General features: G+C 42.8%; 1 protein-coding gene across 1 annotated transcript in view; it reads right to left on the bottom strand.

Annotated features, from left to right (window-relative positions):
* Window positions 1–2,903: 2,903 nt before the first annotated feature.
* Window positions 2,904–20,221, bottom strand: part of LOC120066298 (hepatocyte growth factor-like) — a 37,061-nt gene continuing 19,743 nt past the window's right edge. The window contains exons 5-18 of the mRNA XM_039017584.1: window positions 19,292–19,434; window positions 17,951–18,071; window positions 15,368–15,486; window positions 14,178–14,343; window positions 13,575–13,708; window positions 12,589–12,676; window positions 6,488–6,624; window positions 6,362–6,394; window positions 6,150–6,255; window positions 5,825–5,899; window positions 5,576–5,725; window positions 5,369–5,475; window positions 5,101–5,243; window positions 2,904–4,980 (exon numbers count right to left, since the gene is read on the bottom strand). Of these exons, the coding sequence (XP_038873512.1) occupies window positions 4,801–4,980; window positions 5,101–5,243; window positions 5,369–5,475; window positions 5,576–5,725; window positions 5,825–5,899; window positions 6,150–6,255; window positions 6,362–6,394; window positions 6,488–6,624; window positions 12,589–12,676; window positions 13,575–13,708; window positions 14,178–14,343; window positions 15,368–15,486; window positions 17,951–18,071; window positions 19,292–19,434 (1,702 nt within the window). The 3' untranslated portion in view covers window positions 2,904–4,800. The remainder of the gene's footprint in view (window positions 4,981–5,100; window positions 5,244–5,368; window positions 5,476–5,575; window positions 5,726–5,824; window positions 5,900–6,149; window positions 6,256–6,361; window positions 6,395–6,487; window positions 6,625–12,588; window positions 12,677–13,574; window positions 13,709–14,177; window positions 14,344–15,367; window positions 15,487–17,950; window positions 18,072–19,291; window positions 19,435–20,221) is intronic.

Genomic DNA, 20,221 nt, shown 5'->3' with positions numbered 1-20,221 from the left:
GGTCCACACAAAACATAAAACATGATTCCACAGATAATTGCTGGTCTTGGAATAAGCTAGACAGGTGATACATCTCACAGCGCTTCAGTCTAACTAGCTTGGAAAAAATACTATAATTTAGGATTCAACTGAGGGTTTGACCAGCGACTGCAGCTCGTCCGCCATGGAGGTAAAACATGAAATATGTCAATTCCAGACTGGAAGTAGTCTATTGATGAGATACACTTCAGAGCAGCTTCATAACCAACTACAAACTTGCCTACTCAGCAAACAAATTGCTTCTGCCAGGCCGCTTGTACAGTACAAAGTCAAAGTGAATATCCACAACAAATCCTCGCTCTGCAATAACAATTTTAAACAGTACATTTATACACAAATGCTAATGCTGCACTTAGTGCCTACCTTTTTAATTGTCTTGTCCTATGTATGTTAGCATTGGTGCTTTTAATGAGCTTGATATGTGAGCCACGTGTCAAAGACAATTTCCTTCTGTTAATTTTATGGACGCTTTCTGAAGCAAATGTAATACATGACACCTGTAGAAGCCTAGGCCCTACTGTTATAAAACCTTGTTGTGCATGCAACAATTTCTCCCCGAAAGGTTGAAATGGAAATTAGGTCTAATGATTACACTCCCAACCACCTAATGCTTATTAAACAGACAAACTCCTTGTATGTGGCCATTGTGCCATGCCGTAATATACTGTAACACTAATACATAGTATTCAATGATTAACTTACATTGAGAAATGAACACGGTGTAGGCTATTACATGTATATGATAGTACTGTATTGAAATTGAGTATTCAAATTAAAAACAATACATGTACAGTAGCCTAGAGTATACAGGTACAGATAATGTAACATTGTATAGCAGCATCACACACACACACACACACACACACACACACACACACACACACACACACACACACACACACACACACACACACACACACACACACACACACACAGAATACAACTTCACTAAATGTTCAAATACAAATGCATGAAATATAAGAAAAGCTATAAAGTGGGCCTACTTGTTTGACTCCTCACATTCCCAGGTGAAATAGTCAACGTGTGATAGATATAGAGGCTAATACTTCCATAATGATAACATAAAAAATACAGTACACCTCCATTTCGGTAACAGTTTGCAGTAACAGATTCTGTGAAAGTTAATTTCCAGAGTAGAGAGTTACTGGATGTCTGCCAGAGGCTGTGGGAGGGGAGGGAATATAACTCACTCCAATAGAATTCACACACACACACACACACACACACACACACACACACACACACACACACACACACACACACACACACACACACACACACACACACACACACACACACACGGAATCAGTCATACTGGCCTGTAGTAATGAGTTATGTGTGTTTATCAAACAGAATACATTACTGCAGTAAGAGAGGCGGGGAGGAGAGATGAAGAGAGAAGTGGAAATAGAAAGAAAGGAGGGGAGAGGGTAAGAGGATACTGGCAAGGCTTGGAGTTGCAATCCATTCCCTTTTACCTTTAAAATACTGTACATATACAGAAATAAGACATATTTACATTCAATGGCTTCATATTGATCTTTCCATATTCCTAAAAGGCCAACTTCACCATCCTCTCACAGGTCTATAAGACCAATATCACATTCCGAGTGTTAGAGTCACACTCAGCAAACTATTTACACTGTGACACTTATTGGCATAGTACAGTATATAATGCCCTCATAAGGCCATAAGAAGTACAGAGCTGTGCTTTAGTGACCTTGACAGTGCCCTACAGAAGAACACTACAGAAGTGGAGAGCTACTGCCTTTTGATTTTCAGTACATTCAAGTAACTTCAGGAATCAAGTGTAGGGGAGATTGGGGTAGGTTGAGCCAAAAAGGTTTACATTCAGCATCACTATGTCAAGGGAAAAATAGTATTGTTTCTACCATATACACTATTTATACACAAAGTATGTGGACACCCCTTCAAATGAATGGATTTAGCTATTTCAGCCACACCCGTTGCTGACAGGTGTATAAAATCAATCACATAACCATGCAATCTCCATAAACAAACATTGGCAGTAGAATGGCCTTACTGAAGAGCTCAGTAACTTCAATGTGGCACCGTCATACAGTAGGATGCCACCTTTCCAACAAGTCAGTTCATCCAATTTCTGCTCTGCTAGAGCTGCCCCGGTCAACTGTATGTGCTGTTATTGTGAAGTACAAAATTCTAGGAGCAATAATGGCTCAGCCGCAGAGTGGTAAGCCACACAAGCTCAAAGAACGGGACCGCCGAGTGATGAAGCGCATAACACTTAAAAATCATCTGTCCTTGGTTGCAACACTCACTACAGAGTTCCAAACTGCCTCTGGAAGCAACGTCAGCACAATAACTGTTCGTCAGGAGCTTCATGAAATGGGTTTCCATGGCCGAGCAGGCACACACAAGCCTAAGATCACCATGCGCAATGCCAAGCACCAGCTGGAGTAGTGTAAAACTCACAGCCATTGGACTCTAGAGCAGTGGAAATGTGTTCTCTGCAGTGATGAATCACGCTTCACCATCTGGCAGTCCGATGGACAAATCTGTGTTTGGCAGATGCCAGAAGAACAATACCAGCTTGAATCCATAGTGCCAACTGTAAAGATTGGTGGAGGAGAAATAAAGGTCTTGGGCTGTTTTTTATGATTAGCGCTAGGCCCCTTGGTTACAGTAAAGGGAAATCTTAACGCTACAGCTTCTGTGCCTCCAACTTTGTGGCAACAGTTTGGGGAAGGCCCTTTCCTGTTTTAGCATGACAGTGCCCCCGTGCACAAAGTGAGGTCCATACAGAAATGGTTTGACGAGATCGGTATGGAAGAACTTGACTCGCCTGCACAGTGCCCTGACCTCAACCCCATCGAACACCTTCGGGATGAATTGGAAAGCCGACTGCGAGCCAGGCCTAATCGCCCAACATCACTACCCGACCTCACTAATGCTCTATTGGCTGAATGAAAGCAGGTCCCAGCAGCAACGTTCCAACATCTAGTGGGAGGCCTTCGCAGAAGAGTGTAGGCTTTTATAGCAGCAAAGGGGGGAACAACTCCATATTAATGCCCATGATTTTCGAATGAGATGTTTGATGAGCACACTTTTGTAGTGTATTTCAGGATGTTGTGTATCCCTGGAAATAATCAGAATTCATGGAAACATAACAGTTTTGAAAACATAGCTTGTCCAAAAAAGGTGGTATTTTGGCACATCTTACCCCGGGTATGGGGTAAGTTGAGCATAGGAACAAGGTCAGTTGAGCCGCCTTGAGGTAGGTGGGTGATGGTGACCTGTGATAGTGGGTGATGGTGCTGGTAGGTCAAAGTTTAATTCATGGAATGGGGGTGTGGTATAGTGTATATCTTAAATGTATGCCTACATTCAGATATAGATCTCTCTGTTCAATATCACTGACCCTTTCATTTCTTGACCAGTTGCCTGGGATAGAGATGTTACTTCAATGTGCCAATTCGTATGTGCCAGTTGTGCCAGTTCTCTGCATTTAAGGCCAGATTCTTGATATGATCAGCAGGCTGAGACTCCATGTCATCAGATGAGACCTTGTGTGCCTCTGCTACTCTGTCATAGCCTTGCTGATAGTCAATGTACCTCTTCAGTGTCATAAGGACAATTTTTTCCATCCTTTTCTGCTGCTCAAATTGACTCCTTCCCTTCTCTCACTTCCATGGCTGCTCTCTGAAGAAACTCAAGGCGGGTAGACCCCTGCTTGTTTTACGTTTGTATACAAGGGGCATGATGATGTCTGCTCTGTAATAATACAAATGCACTATCATGAGTTTATATGCATGACACATTGCAAAAATACTATGCATATTATGCATAAAACTGACCAAATGTAATCATCATTTGTATGGGGTATGGTGGCCATTGGCTCAACTTACCCCAAGCCAAACATTTTGATTATATTAGTCCACACAGCTACAAGGATGCACTTTCATGCTAGGTTTAGGACCTCATATCGTAGCTTATAAAGACCCCAACTGATGTACATCTACTTTGGTTTAGATACAAGCATCATGAAACCTGTAACACAATACATTCAATTTACTTTGTGGTGGTGGTTTCTTCCTTCTGACTCCATGAAATGATGACCTCTTCCTAAAAATGTGGTCACATTATTAATTTTGTATATGGTTTCCTAGAAACAAGGGGTGTCTCAATTTACCCCACTCTCCCCTATTACCACATTGTCTACAGATTCTTACTGATTGTGTACAATACGAGTCCTGAACATCCAAACCTTACCAGCTTCAGGACATGGTGGTTGGCCAACCACATATCCACATCTCCGTTGTCCTTAGTAGCATGTTTGTAACACTACATATTTATATTATCTAAAGGATCGATCCAGCAGTCTGATCAACACAATTACATTCCACTTCACAGGTCCACTCCAAAGACATATAGAAGCCCATGAGTCTGAACTCCAGAATCACGTTTTGAGTAGCGTTTGATATTTTTCTGTATGGCTGGATTTTCCCCCTTTCAAATGCACAGGGACTCAGTTGATCCTTACGTGACTGAGCCACAGGTAAGAGTAGTGACAACAATGTGTATCTATATCAAGGGGGGTCGAGTGAGTCTCTAATTGATGATGGGATAAAGGTTTATCTCTATTTGATATTTAGATGATCTGAGGGTAGTGCCAAGTTGATCTGAGGGTAGTGCCAAGTTGATCTGAGGGTCGCGCCTAGTTGATCTGAGGGTCGTGCCTAGTTGATCTGAGGGTAGTGCCTAGTTGATCTGAGGTTCGGGGTAGTGTCGGAACACCTTGTGGATCCACTGGGTGTAGAAGGGGACGTTGATGAAGATGCCAGGCCGATTGGCACGGGCACAGCCTCTGCCATGGACACTGACCCCCACTATGACCCTGCTCTCTCCTTCCTGGCACACCAAGGGGCCGCCATAGTCCCTCTGACAGGGGGAGAGACATAAAGCATACATTAGGAAAAACATACAGTCAACTCCTGATGAGAGAGAACTGTTCAGGAGTGTTTCAGGCACATTTCATTCACAGTTCACCAGCTTCCTTACCTCACAGACCCCCTCGTCCTTCCTCCCCCCAGCGCAAATCTTGGTGTCTGTGATGTGGAGGTTCCCTCTGTGTTGTTCACTACACCTCTCATTACTGACCATGGGCAGATGGACCACCTTCAGTACACCTTCATGACCCGTACCTGAGTGATAGGTGAGAGGAGGGGAGATTATAGTCATGACAACAAGACATCATTACAGCTAATGAGTAACCAGTCCCTTTCCTAGATTACATAATCCTGATGGATGTGATGGTATGTGTGTGTACCTTTGGTCTCGCCCCATCCATGCATGCTACACATCGAGCCATCAGCAATGGAGCACCCAGCCACCGGCAGCTGAATGGTGTGGACACTGTCTGCAGGGAGGGCAGGCCTGAGTGAGAGAAATATTTTTTTGTTGTTGAAGAATACAAGACTAGAAAACGTATGATATACGACCAGGAGAGTTTGTATATTTCTTTTCAGGCACTCACTGGGCCAGCCGTATGAGGGCCAGGTTGGAGCCCTCAGGACCACAGATCACATGGGAGATGGAGACTTCCTGTCTGAAGGAGCTGTTCGGAGCCAAGCCACGAAGGTCTGATACACCCAACCACACACGATACTCACTCAGGTCTGGAACACTGTGTGGAGACAGGTGGATGTAAGCATAGTAAAGAGAAAGAGGCAGAGGAAGAAAGGTAAAGAGCAAAAGAGGAAGAGAGAGAGAGAGGTGCAGTTACCATGAGGAGAAGCATTGTCTGTCAGTGAGGACCCACTCCTCTCGTATGAGAGAACCTCCACACCAGTGACTGGACCTGGGGAGGGAACACAACACACATGATATTACACACTGGGAATGGACCTTTGCTAACTCCAACACTTAGACAAATGGTCTATACATCTGCCACTAGAGCAGAGTTTATACCTACAGTAGATAACACAGAGAAGCAAAGCCAGGCGTGTGTGTGTGTGTGTGTGTGTGTGTGTGTGTGTGTGTGTGTGTGTGTGTGTGTGTGTGTGTGTGTGTGTGTGTGTGTGTGTGTGTGTGTGTGTGTGTGTGTGTACCGTTTCTGTATGCTGACCATCCAACTTCCGTCTGTGATGGCGACTGGAGCTCCTCCTACTATCCTGGTCGTTTTATGGATGAAACATGACACCTTGGACACCTCCACTGACAAGTTGAGAAAGAGGGAACTATGTTGAAACAACCATTTTATACCCAGAGAGAAGTACAAGATGAAAACATGAAAACCAGGAGGCGGAGTAGAGCGACTGACCTCTCTGTGGAATGGTGTTCTCTGATGGTTCACCTGTATGACAGAGGATGAAACACAAGATAGATGTTTCAGTGACAACACAGTGAAAATGCCACTAGCAGGGTTGTGTGTGTGTGTATGACTCACATGGTTTGACGCTGCAGTAGTCCCAGGGTATAGCAGTGCTGTTAGTGTAACACCAGGGGCCATGTGTGTCTCTGTCTGGGTTCCTACAGAAACTCCCCTCCTGTCCCACAGTCAGCACCGCTGCATCTCTGTCCCAACTACACACAATTAAAGCAAAGGAGAGCATTAGAGACGGTTAAAGACAGACTGTCAGCCCATCATAATGAGAGGAGACACAGCTGTGTATGGCCTCTCTCTCTTTACCCATCTCTCTTTCTCTCCATCTCTTTCTCTCTCTCTCTCACACACACACACACACACACACACACACACACACACACACCTACAGTGACACGGGTCAACAATCGTAATGTTTGGAACGTCACCAACATAATTCCTTTCCAGACATTCCAGGATGATAATAGGGGAATTCAGAGGAAGACCAATCACCAACGCACAAGGTGCGTGTGCGTGCGTGCTGAGAGAGTGATCCGTCTGAGTCTCTCTAACATAAACAATAACTGCTGACCTCTGACCTCTGGGCGGGAGCCAAGCAGAGGAACCGATTGGCTTTGAAGTATTCCGAGAAGGGAAGAGGCTCAGGGTCAGAGGAAGCCTGCAGCTTGTCCTCCAGATGCTTTATTACACACCCACTCAACCATACGTTACAGTGGAGTGGAGTAATGGACCAGTTTTTCTCTCCTTGAGAAAAGCCAGGCTCTGACTCTTTGTTAGACCAATATGACTTGACCACATGTCAGCTACAGGTTAACTCCCCCATGACCTCTTAGGTTCAACCATGTGTTTCTGAATAGGGCACTCCATTTTAGGGCTGTTATGGTGGCCGTATTACCACACCGGCAGTCATGAGTCATGACCGCAGTCAAATTCCAAACTTGCTAACTGCCTGGTACTCCACACTCTATTGTCCCTCTAATCACTCTGACACCAATGTAAATGTGATCGAAAGTCAAATCAAACACTTCATGAGAACCCATTAGCTCATGTTGTGCAACATTTCTATAGGCTATGCAATTGATGGCCTCTATTAAAAAGAGGAGGATCCCATCAGCTTTCTATAGGCTAGGGCTACTATATTTATTTCTCAACTTTCCTAATATTAAGTACATTGCTTCACTTTAAAACAGGAGTATAGCCTACATGGCTGGCATGAAAATGAACCACGGGAAAAGCGTCCTCCATTCACTAAGTGCATAGATTACATGTATTTTTTCCCCTGCCTCTGTTCTGAGACAGGTGCATGATAATGGTTCATTCTAAATCAAAACTAATTTCACACATTATTTGGTATACAGTACCAGTAAAAAGTGGGGACACACCAACTCATTCAAGGGTTTTTCTTTATTTTTTTACTATTTTCTACAATGTAGAATAATAGTGAAGCGATCAAAACAATGAAATAACACATATGGAATCATGTAGTAACCCAAAAATATATTTTACATTTGAGATTCTTCAAAGTAGCCACCCTTTGCCTTGATGACAGCTTTGCACACCCTTGGCATCCTCTCAACCACCTTCACCTGGAATGCTTTTCCAAAAGTCTTAAAGGAGTTCCCACAAACACTACCATTCAAAATTATGGCAACATTCTGGGATGCTTGCCTTCTAGGCAGAGTTGCAAAGAAAGAGACATATCTCAGACTGGCCAATAAAAACAAAAGATTAAGATGGGCAAAAGAACACAGACACTGGACAGAGGAACTCTGCCTAGAAGGCCAGCATCCCGGAGTCACCTCTTCACTGTTGACATTGAGACTGGTGTTTTGCGGGTACTATTTAATGAAGCTGCCAGTTGAGGCGTCTGTTTCTCAAACTAGACACTCTAATGTACTTGTCCTCTTGCTCAGTTGTGCACCGGGGCCTCCCACTCCTCTTTCTATTCTGGTTAGAGACAGTTTGCGCTGTTCTGTGAAGGGAGTAGTACACAGCGTTGTACGAGATATTCAGTTTCTCGCATGGAATAGCCTTCATTTCTCAGAACAAGAATAGACTTACGAGTTTCAGAAGAAAGTTATTTGTTTCTGGACATTTTGAGCCTGTTATCGAACCCACAAATGCTGATGCTCCAGATACTCAACTAATCTAAAGAAGGACAGATTTATTGCTTCTTTAATCAGAACAACAGTTTTCAGCTGTGCTAACATAATTGCAAAATGGTTTTCTAATGATCAATTAGCCTTTTAAATGATAAACTTGGATTAGTTAACACAACGTGCCATTGGAACACAGGATTGATGGTTGCTGATAATGGGCCTCTGTACGCCTATGTAGATATTCCATTAAAAAATCTGCCGTTTCCAGCTACATTAGTCATTTACAACATTAACAATGTCTACACTGTATTTCTGATCAATTTGATGTTATTTTAACGAACAAAAAAATGTGTTTTTCTTTCAAAAACAAGGACACTTCTAAAAAAAAAATTATGATAATTTTTTATTTCATCTTTATTTAACCAGGTAGGCCAATTGAGAACAAGTTCTCATTTACAACTGCGACCTGGCCAAGATAAAGCAAGGCAGTGCGACAAAAACAACAGAGTTACACATGGGATAAGCAAACGTACAGTCAATAACACAATAGAAAAATCTATGTACAGTGTGTGCAAAAGTAAAACCCCAAACTTTTGAACGGTAGTATGCTGAGCACTTGTTGACTGCTTTTCCTTCACTCTGCGGTCCAACTCATCCCAAACTATCTCAATTGGGTTGAGGTCGGGTGATTGTGGAGGCCAGGTCATCTGATGCAGCACTCCATCCCTCTCCTTCTTAGTCAAATAGCCCTTACACAGCCTGGAGGTGTGTTGGGTCATTGTCCTGTTGAAAAACAAATGATAGTCCCACTAAGCGGAAACCAGATTGGATGGCCTATCGCTGCAGAATGCTGTGGTAGCCATGCTGGTTAAGTGTGCCTTGAATTCTAAATAAATCACAGACACTGTCACCAGCAAAGCACCACCACACCATCACACCTCCTCCATGCGTCACAGTGGGAACCACACATGCGGAGATCATCCGTATGTCATCAGACCAAAGGACAGATTTTCACCGGTCTAATGTTCATTGCTCGTGTTTCTTGGCCCAAACAAGTCTCTTCTTCTTATTGGTGTCCTTTAGTAGTGGTTTCTTTGCAGCAATTCGACCATGAAGGCCTGATTCACGCAGTCTCCTCTGAACAGTTGCTGTTGAGATGTGTCTGTTACTTGAACTTTGTGAAGCATTTATTTGGGCTGCAGTCTGAGGTGCAGTTAATTGCTGATTTCTGAGGCTGGTAACTCTAAATAACTCTGTGTCTTCCTTTCCTGTGGCGGTCCTCATGAGAGCCAGTTTCATCATAGCGCTTGATGGTTTTTGCGACTGCACTTGAAGAAACTTTCAACATTTTTGAAATGTTCCAGATTGACTGACCTTCATGTCTTAAATAATGATGGACTGTCGTTTCTGTGTGCTTATTTGAGCTGTTCCTGCCATAATATGAACTTGGTATTTTACCAAATAGGGCTATCTTCTGTATACCACCCCTTTCTTGTCACAACACAACTGATTGGATCAAATGCAATAAGATGGAAATAAATTCCACAAATTAACTTTTAATGAGGCACACCTGTTAATTGAAATGCATTCCAGGTGACTACCTCATACCTCAGCTGGTTGAGAGAATGCCAAGAGTGTGCAAAGCTGTCATCAAGGCAAAGGGTGGCTACTTTGAAGAATTTGTTTAACTATTTTTTGGTTACTATATGATTCCATATGTGTTATTTCATAGTGTTGATGTCTTCACTATTATTCTACAATGTATAAAACAGTAAAAATAAAGAAAAACCCTGGAATGAGTAGGTGTGTCCAAACGTTTGACTGGTACTGTATGTAAAGACAAGATTAAATTAAGAATAGTCTGATGGGTGACAATATTAGCCTATCACTTGTGAAAGATATATTATCACTTGTGAATGATGCACAGCATGTGCAGTTAGGCAAGAAACAGTACATATCTTTTTTTTGAGACTTTTTCAACGTATAGTCGCACACCTCATGTAGCCTATCCCATTGGCCTATATTTTTTATGATAAGGTTTGTATCAACTAAAGTGCCCAAATAACTACTTAAAATTAGGCACATTAATCCACTTTATAACCGGTGTAGAGCCTAAACTGGCTCATATGCGGCGTGTGAGTTTCAAGTTTGGGGAAGATGATTTTACCATAAAAATTGACATTTATAATAAAGCATTACATGCATAATTACATTTGCGGTCACTTTTGAGAATGTGTTTTCCCGCTAATTGCATTTTGGAACATTCGCACTTATAGCCTACAGCAGTGGGAGCACTGCTGGCTTATAATGTGAACAAATAGTCTAATAGTTTATTAACATTTTATGCTAAACATTCTGATCTGTTGCATCAGCCTCATTGCTTTTACATTTTTTTTGATGCAGTGGTTGTATTAATTTGGGATTTATTTATTTCTCGCACAGAAGGACAAGTTGACCAATAGAATAGGTCAAGTTATGTACTATGGGGAATAGTAGATTGACATAAGCTAGAACTTTTGCTGTTTGTTAGACCTACTCATCTTGTTGGCTGATAAAAAAGTAAATGTGGACAGTTCTTCCAACATCTTCAATATGTGCCTCGGAATTCTATAAGAAGGCAGTTGCCCGATGTGTCTGTCTTCACTTGTAGCCTACTTCGGAGCTCAGATGCCTGTGAGAAGGACCCGATCAGGTGACGGGCATTGGCTAATAAGAATTGAGATATCTGAGAGAGCCATGTGAGAGATGCTTCGGAGCACGCAGCCGGTAGAAGGGAATCCTAATGATTATATTTACCTCATAGGCACATTGGCCACTTTGGCCGCAAAAGGCATAGAATTTTTTAGGGGGCATTACAGCCACACATGTGGGATGCTGTCGGGAAATTCGAGGCCTTGTGAGAATATTATCAAGTGCTTGACAAATTGTGAATGAGAGACTGATAAAGTGTGCACAGCCTGCACAAGAAACAAAGAGCTCATGCCTTTGATGCAACTTTTTTCAACTCATCATTAGAGTCGCATGTACTACAAATCAAAACACATAGCCCAACGTTTGTATCACAACTAAAGTTGCATAAATAACTCTAAATTAAGCATACAGGAGGACCTGTTTTTTTGAATAGCTGCATGAGCGCACTCCATTGGAAATCATTTGGAGAAAATATCCTTTCTATTTTATTCAATCAAATTGAATCAAATGTATTTATAAAGCCAATCAAATGTATTTATAAAGCCCTTTTTAATATCAGCCGATGTCACAAAGTGCTATACAGAAACCCAGCCTAAAACCCCAAACAGCAAGCAATGCAGATGTAGAAGCACGGTGGCTAGGAAAAACTCCCTAGAAAGGCTGGAACCTAGGAAGAAACCTAGAGAGGAACCAGGCTCTTAGGGGTGGCCAGTCCTCTTCTGGCTGTGCCGGGTGGAGATTAGAACAGAACATGGCCAAGATGTTCAAATGTTCATAGATGACCAGCAGGGTGAAATAATAATAATCACAGTGGTTGTAGAGGGTGCAACAGGTCAGCACCTCAGGAGTAAATGTCAGTTGGCTTTTCATAGCCGATCATTTAGAGTTAGAGACAGCAGGTGCGGTAGAGAGAGTCGAAAACAGCAGTTCAAGGCAGCACGTCCAGTGAACAGGTCAGGGTTCTATAGCCGCAGGCAGAACAGCATACAGCATGTTCAATTGTATTCTTCATACTATAAAATAATGCCACGGCATTCTAAGCAAATCTTGTCTGCACGTTTCTCACAATAAATCCCAAATAAATCATGGCTTTATTGTGATGGTGTAGGCTATATTAAACGGATTTATTAGACTTTTGAAAATATAGATTTTCCAAAGATCTGCATCAGTGGCTTGTAGGCAATGTGTGGAAGCCAGGTTATGCTAAACGTGTTTATGTTAATTTACAGTCAATTACCGTGAGACCGGCAGTTATTTCCTCGACAATCACCAGCTTACAAAATGTCATGACCACCACAGCCCTACTCCCATCTATTCCCCCCCCCCCCCCCCCCCACAACACACTCGCAGATGTGTAGCATGTGGTTTTGTTACCTGTGGTCTCCCCAGAGGGAACAGGGAAGACCTGACCTGGTCCTTGACACCTCTCCTCTGTAGCTCTCTCCATTGCCCTCGTAGCAGTCTGGAACGCACACACACGTACAGTATGATACCAGCATAATAAAATATGAAAACATATTTATGTTACTGTAAAACAAGTCAGAATGCTACAGACCACACCAACCCCAGGGAAATATGGTATTAAAACTATACAATCTCTGCTGTCCTGACTGGTATACCAGAACATGACCACTAAACACCAATCACAAAACTGTCCCATCTCCGAGATTCTCATCTGAGTGTGAGAAAAACACAACCCTAAAGAATCTGTATTCCAGATCCACTTACGATCCAATGGGACACAGCTTCCTTGTCCTCTCTATCGAATGGGACAGAGCCTCTTCTCCGCACTGTCCAATGGGACAGAGCGATGTTGTAACCCTGTCAGAGCTAGTTTATTTATGTGCAGTGGCCTGTGAATCCCAGAGTCCTTCAGTAATACTTCTATAGAAACATACTTTATAAGTTTCTCAGGAGATCATTCTTCAGGGACAACACTGAACTAATGCCAAGTATATTATTATTCAGAGAAAATATATCTGCATCAGGAATCCATCTATTTTGCATGGTCAAAATAAAAATGTTTAGGAGCCAGAAACCTATTACATTTACATCATTTAGCAGACGCTCTCATCCAGAGCGACTTACAGGTGCAATTATGGTTAAGTGCCTTGCTCAAGGGCACATCGGCAGATTTTTCTCACGTAGTCGCTCAGGATTTGAACCAGTGACCTTTTGATTACTTGCCCAATGCTATAACCGCTAAGCTACCCACCACCCCTTCACATGTTAGTTTAACCAAAAGCAGTAAATGTCCATTGCACTACCATTGTCTGAGACCTGAAAACCTGTATTAGTTCCTGGAGCTATAGGCTTTAGCTCAGGGGACTACTGTGGTTTTGATTATGCTAGGCTCTCACCATGGGGTTCAGTATTCTGTGTGCCACAGCGGGGGATGTTGGTGCAGAATGCCTTGCGAACGTCAGGGTCTGAAGTGAAGCACCATGGGAGGTCAAGGCCGTCAGGGTTCCTGCAGTAGTTCTCCCTCAGGTCTCTGCAACACACACACACAATAAAGATATATTCTCTAAACAAGTTAAAGTGCAACTCCACCCTTTTTCAACCTCCTATTCATTATCTCCAGCACCAAACCAGTGTCTACATATGTGAAAGCGGCATGTTTCTACGATCTGTGGTTAAAAAGATGAGAAGAAAGGTTTAAAAAAAAAAATTCTCTGTGATATCAAAGGGTAGGATTAAAAGTAAGACAAACGGTGATTTCCAAAACCTGCAGTGAGTTTCTAGCCAGAGGGAGGGTATTTTCTGGCTACCCACGTCACCACGAATCTCATAGTGTTTGAAAATCACTGTTTTAAATGTTTTCACTTATGATGATGTCATTGGGAATAACTTGTTAACGTTATTTGAATATGAGGTTGAAAAGTGGTGAAGTTGCCCTTCAACATGTAATATAGTGTGTGTAGGGTTGTCGATGTGTGTCCGTACAAGTGTGGGTCACTCACTTGCAGCGATAGTCCTGGGGTATGTATGTGTGGTTGTGGGGGTACTGTGAGTCCCAGCGTTGACAGGTCACCCCACTGGGTGTTTCTGCTACTGTCCCTCTGTAGCCCTCACCTCGACCCCAGAAACACCTAGTAGTCACATCTACCTCTCCCACACTGTCTGAGGCTGAGAGAGGCAAAGAGAAAGAGACAGTGAAGGAGAGAGAGAGAGAGAGAGAGAGAGAGAGAGAGAGAGAGGGGGAAATGGTTAAATATAGCCATATCACCTGTACCATCTGTTAAACTACACCAGCTTCTCCTTGAGGCCACTGTGCCACTCAGACACAGTAGCAAGAACAAGACTGACTTGGACAAAAATGCCTCTATTTTCTATAGATTATATTGCACTCATGTAGTTGATTAAACTGAAATAACAAGGAAACAACGCTGATTAATTTTGTACACAAATACACGCGGCAGCTTTTGTCTCTCCACAATCTAAACACAGTATTTTGTGGATCTGTCTAAAAATAGAGTGCTACTGGTGAGGATTATAAAGACAGGACCAGGGAATAGAAAAGGCCAAAGCAATACAACTCTTTGTTTCTCTGTCTTTCTTTCTGCCTTGGTTTCATTAACACAACGTTTAAGGGTTAGACCATAAAACTGGACTGGGTTGACTTCCAAGGCCTGTATCACAGAGACAAAGAGAGAGAGAGTCCAACCGGTAAGATGCTATCTGGTAAAGTCCCAGTTCCAGTGCTGCTGATGACTAACAGAGCAGAGAAGTGCCAAAAAAAAAAAAAAAAACACACTCACACAGCTTTAAAGTGTTGTTCTCCATCAACCTTCTATAGACTCACTTTTTTAAAAACCTTTTAACTAGGAAAGTCAATTAAGAACAAATTCTTATTTACAATCACAGTCTACACAGGAAAAACACAGACAACGCTGGGCCAATTGTGCGCCGCCCTATGGGACTCAATAACGGCCGGTTGTGATACAGCCTAAAATAAACACACAGTCTATTAGCCATGACATAACTGGGAATGAGTGTGTGCGTGTGTTGCTCAAAACCGCATTCCTCTGCCTTATCCAATCAGAGAGAGAGGAGGGGGTGGATTGACAGGTACAGGAAGCTGTACGTTTGGAGTAGTTAGTCACACCACACACACATACATACGCATGCACACACACCCACACACACTCACGGCAGGCTGTGATGTTGCAGTACTCCCAGGATGTGTGTGCATCCAGGGTGAAACACCACGGTCGTTGACGTCCATCTGGGTTCCTACAATAGTTGTCATCTAGGCCTTTATCAGGATACCTACAACCCAAACAGAAGAGAAGGATTTCAACAAGTCATTGGGACAGATGTAGATACATACAGTTGAAGTCAGAAAATGTACATACACTTAGGTTGGAGTCATTAAAACTTGTTTTTCAACCACTCCACAAATGTCTTGTTAACAAACTATAGTATTAGCAAGTCAGTTAGGACATCTACTTTGTGCATGACACAAGTAATTTTTCAAACAATTGTTTGCAGACAGATTACTTCACTTATAATTCAATGTATCACAATTCCAGTGGGTCAGAAGTTTACATACACTAAGTTGACTGTGCCTTTAAAGAGCTTAGAAAATTCCAGAAAATGATGTCATGGCTTTAGAAGCTTCTGATAGGCTAATTTACATCATTTGAGTCAATTGCAGGTGTACCTGTGAATGTATTTCAAGGCCTACCTTCAAACTCAGTGCCTCTTTGCTTGACATCATGGGAAAATCAAAAGAAATCAGCCAAGACCTCAGAAAAAAAATTGTGGACCTCCACAAGTCTGGTTCATCCTTGCGAGCAATTTCCAAATGCCTGAAGATACCACGTTCATCTGTACAACCAATAGTACACAAGTATAAACACCATGGGACCACGCAGCCGTCATACCGCTCAGGAAGGAGACGCGTTCTGTCTCCTAGAGATGAACGTACTTTGGTGCGAAAAGTGCAAATCAATCCCAGAACAACAGCAAAGGACCTTGTGAAGGTGCTAGAGGAAACAGGTACAAAAGTATCTATATCCACATTAAAACAATTCCTTTATCGACAAAACCTGAAAGGCCGCTCAGCAAGGAAGAAGCCACTGCTCCAAAACCGCCATAAAAAAGCAAGACTACGGTTTGCAACTGCACATGGGACAAAGATCGTACTTTTTGGAGAAATGTCCTCTGGTCTGATGAAACAAAAATAGAACTGTTTGTTCATAATGACCATCGTTCTGTTTGGAGGAAAAAGGGGGATGCTTGCAAGCCGAAGAACACCATCCCAACCGTGAAGCATCATGTTGTGGGGGTGCTTTTCTGCAGGAGGGACTGGTGCACTTCACAAAATAGATGGCATTATGAGGGAGGAAAAGTATGTGGATATATTGAAGCAACATCTCAAGACATCAGTCAGGAAGTTAAAGCTTGGTCGCAAATGGGTCTTCCAAATGGACAATGACCCAAAGCATACTTCCAAAGTTGTGGCGAAATGGCTTAAGGACAACAAAGTCAAGGTATTGGAGTGGCCATCACAAAGCCCTGACCTCAATCATATAGAAAATGTGTGGGAAGAACTGAAAAAGCGTGTGTGCGAGCAAGGAGGCCTACAAACCTGACTTAGTTACACCAGCTCTGTCAGGAGGAATGGGCCGAAGTTCACCCAACTTATTGTGGGAAGCTTGTGGAAGGCTACCCGAAACATTTGACCCAAGTTAAACAATTTAAAGGCAATGCTACCAAATACTAATTGAGTGTATGTAAACTTCTGACCCACTTGGAATGTGATGAAAGAAATAAAAGCTGAAATAAATCATTCTCTCTACTATTACTCTGACAGTTCATATTCTTAAAATAAAGTGGTGATCCTAACTGACCTAAGACAGGGGATTTTTACTAGGATTAAATGTCAGGAATTGTGAAAAACTGAGTTTAAATGTATTTGGCTAAGGTGTATGTAAACTTCCGACTTCAAATGTATGAGCAGTGAGCAAAGTGGGAATGCCGGTGTGTGTGTGTGTGTGTGTGTGCGTGCGTCTCCATCAGTGAAAGCGTGCATTTATACGTTTGTGTGTGTGTGTGTGTATCTATAAGTGTCACGCCCTGACCATAGAGAGCTTTTTATTCTCTATGTTGGTTAGGTCGGGGTGTGACTAGGGTGGGTCATCTAGGTGTTTATATGTCTATGTTGGCCTGTTATGGTTCCCAATCAGAGGCAGCTGTTTATCGTTGTCTCTGATTGGGGATCATATTTAGGCAGCCATTTCCCCTTTGTGCTTTGTGGGATCTTGACTTTGTATAGTTGCCTGTGAGCACTATAGCAGCTTCACGTTTCGTTTTGTGCATTTATTGTTTTCTTTGAGTTTCACTTCATAATAAAGAGGATGGAACCATACCACGCTGCATCTTGGTCCACTCCTTATAACGATCATGGCAATAAGTATGTGTGTGTTGGCCATAGGGCCTCCATGGGCAGAGTACACTGGTCCACTGCAGGTGTTTTGCATCTCATTCCTCCTCCAGGCATACTAACAGAGCCTCAGAGGTACTGAGAACCTCTTCATCACAGCGTTGAAGGGTGTGTGTGTGTGTCCTGCTCCAGCAGCATGTGGTGTGGATTAGCGTTAGACTCGTTAACACGTCTTTAGTCATCCTTGTGTTTCTGTAATTAATATTCAACCTCATACTGAGTGTGTACGCATGTGTGTGTGTACGCATGTGTGTGTGTGCGTGTATGCATGCGTGTGTGTGTTACCTCTTGGGGTGGAAGAGGTGTTTGTGTGGTTCCTCTAGGTCCCAGCGTTGACACTCCCGTCCCGTCTCGGTGTGATCCATGGGACCTCTGTAACTTTCCCCATTACAGCTCAAACACTCCACTGGACACACACACGCGCCATGGACATTATTTATGCAGATAATACATAAATACTACATGCAATACCAAAATAGTTTCTGTATAATTGTCCCATCTTTTTAAAAGTTCATGTAAAATGTCTCCCCTTAAGTCAAATGAGTCAACATTCAGTGTGTATGTGTGTGTGTGTGTGTGGAGCAGTGTAAACAGCAGAGCAGATTAGAAACAGATGTTTATGAGTCTACTATTCCCATTATGTGTGTATATGTGTGTGTGTGTGTGTGTGTGTGTGTGTGTGTGTGTGTGTGTGTGTGTGTGTGTGTGTGTGTGTGTGTGTGTGTGTGTGTGTGTGTGTGTGTGTGGTGTCCCAGTGTTCCTCATTACTGGAAACTTTCTTTCAAATCAACCTTTCCAGTCATTTTTCTTTGGACCAAAACACACATTCCCATTACAACACAGGCCCATTACATTTCCTCAGACTCTTATAACAACCTTGTGGATTCCTCCCTCCCACACACATCTCTGGTAGTCCTGTGTATTTCATACACATCTTATCACATCACTGTCAGCTGTTTATTAACTAGATACATTGTATTATCCACAGAGGACATTTGTCCTCTAGACACTATCTGAGAAACAGTGATTTCTCCTGTGACAGTTTGTGTCATCCAGTTCTAGATACCACAGGCCATGATCCAGTGCCACAGGGAGAAGGGATCACAGTACAGTTAAATGGTGCACTGTAAAAGAACATGGGCTGTGGTGGGAAAACTGCTCCATGCCTAAAGTTAAAGCCATTTAAGTGACCTACTAGAGTAAGAATCCCCACTAGGAACATGGGTTATGTATAGACTGAAAAGCAAAAAAGCAGACGGAGTCCCTTTGGGTTGAAATAGTTAACAAAGCCAGGGAAAGATTAAATGAGAATCGACAACATAAACTGAATCACACTTCTGCATGCAGCAATTCAGGCCAATACCATCACAAACAGTTGGATAATTACTACATTACTGAGAACGCACCTGATATTCCACTTGGTTGCAGTTTGCCACAGTTAAGTGGAGACCAATGAGGGGCATTGAGGGAGAGAATCCACCATGTTAGAGCCACTAGTTGTTGGCAGTGGTCAATGTGTGTGTGTGTGTGTGTGTGTGTGTGTGTGTGTGTGTGTGTGTGTGTGTGTGTGTGTGTGTGTGTGTGTGTGTGTGTGTGTGTGTGTGTGTGTGTGCGTGTATGTCCTACCTTGTAAGCACTCAGGTACTCCACAGTCCTGGTGTCTGATGTTGGGGTCTGTAGTGAAGCACCATGGTCCTGAAATAGCGTTGTCAGGGTTACGACAGTAGTTGTTTGTCAGCTCCTTCTTCCTGTTCCTCCTCGGTAGGAAACTTGAGGGAGAGAAGAACTTCAGTGTTCATCAATATCTCACTCAATCACAAACATATTCTCATTCTGGTGCAGAGTTGAAAGGCAGAAGGGAAATCTCCAAGGTGGAGCGTAGAACAGGCCATGTGTTACTAAATAACCTTGAGTCATACACATCTACGTATTGACTGAGGAACAATTCAATTGTGGTTTTGTTTGTTGACTCACATGATCAATTGGAAGGATTTATATGGGTCACAGCTGAAACAATTTGGAAGGCACAGAGCTAGGCAACATAATGCAACATATGGTAATGTGTGGGTGCCCCAGTGTAAACTCACTGATAAAGCACACATGCACACAATTTAGCTGTAATTGCTTGACATACCAAGCCTTAACAGAACTCTGACACATCCGATGAGCGTCAGAGCCGGTGTAGTAGGATTTAATCTTAGTCCTGTATTGACGCTTTTCCTGTTTGATGGTTCATCTGAGGGCTTAGAGGGATTTCTTATAAGCGTCCGGATTAGTGTCCCACTCCTTGAAAGCAGCAGCTCTAGCCTTTAGCTAGGTGCGGATGTTGCCTGTAATCCATGGCTTCTGGTTGGAATATGTAAGTACGGTCACTTTGGGGACAAAGTCCTCAATACATTAATTGATGAAGCCGGTGACTGTGGTGGTATACTCCTCAATGCCATCGGATGAATCACGGAACATATTCCAGTCTGTGCTAGCAAAACAGTCCTGTAGCATAGCATCCTCGTCATCGGGCCACTTCCATATTGAGCGAGTCATTGGTACTTCCTTGTG

The sequence above is a fragment of the Salvelinus namaycush genome, chromosome 21, assembly GCF_016432855.1.
Source record: "Salvelinus namaycush isolate Seneca chromosome 21, SaNama_1.0, whole genome shotgun sequence".
Taxonomy (NCBI): domain Eukaryota; kingdom Metazoa; phylum Chordata; class Actinopteri; order Salmoniformes; family Salmonidae; genus Salvelinus; species Salvelinus namaycush.
This window is presented reverse-complemented; position numbering and strand designations above follow the sequence as displayed.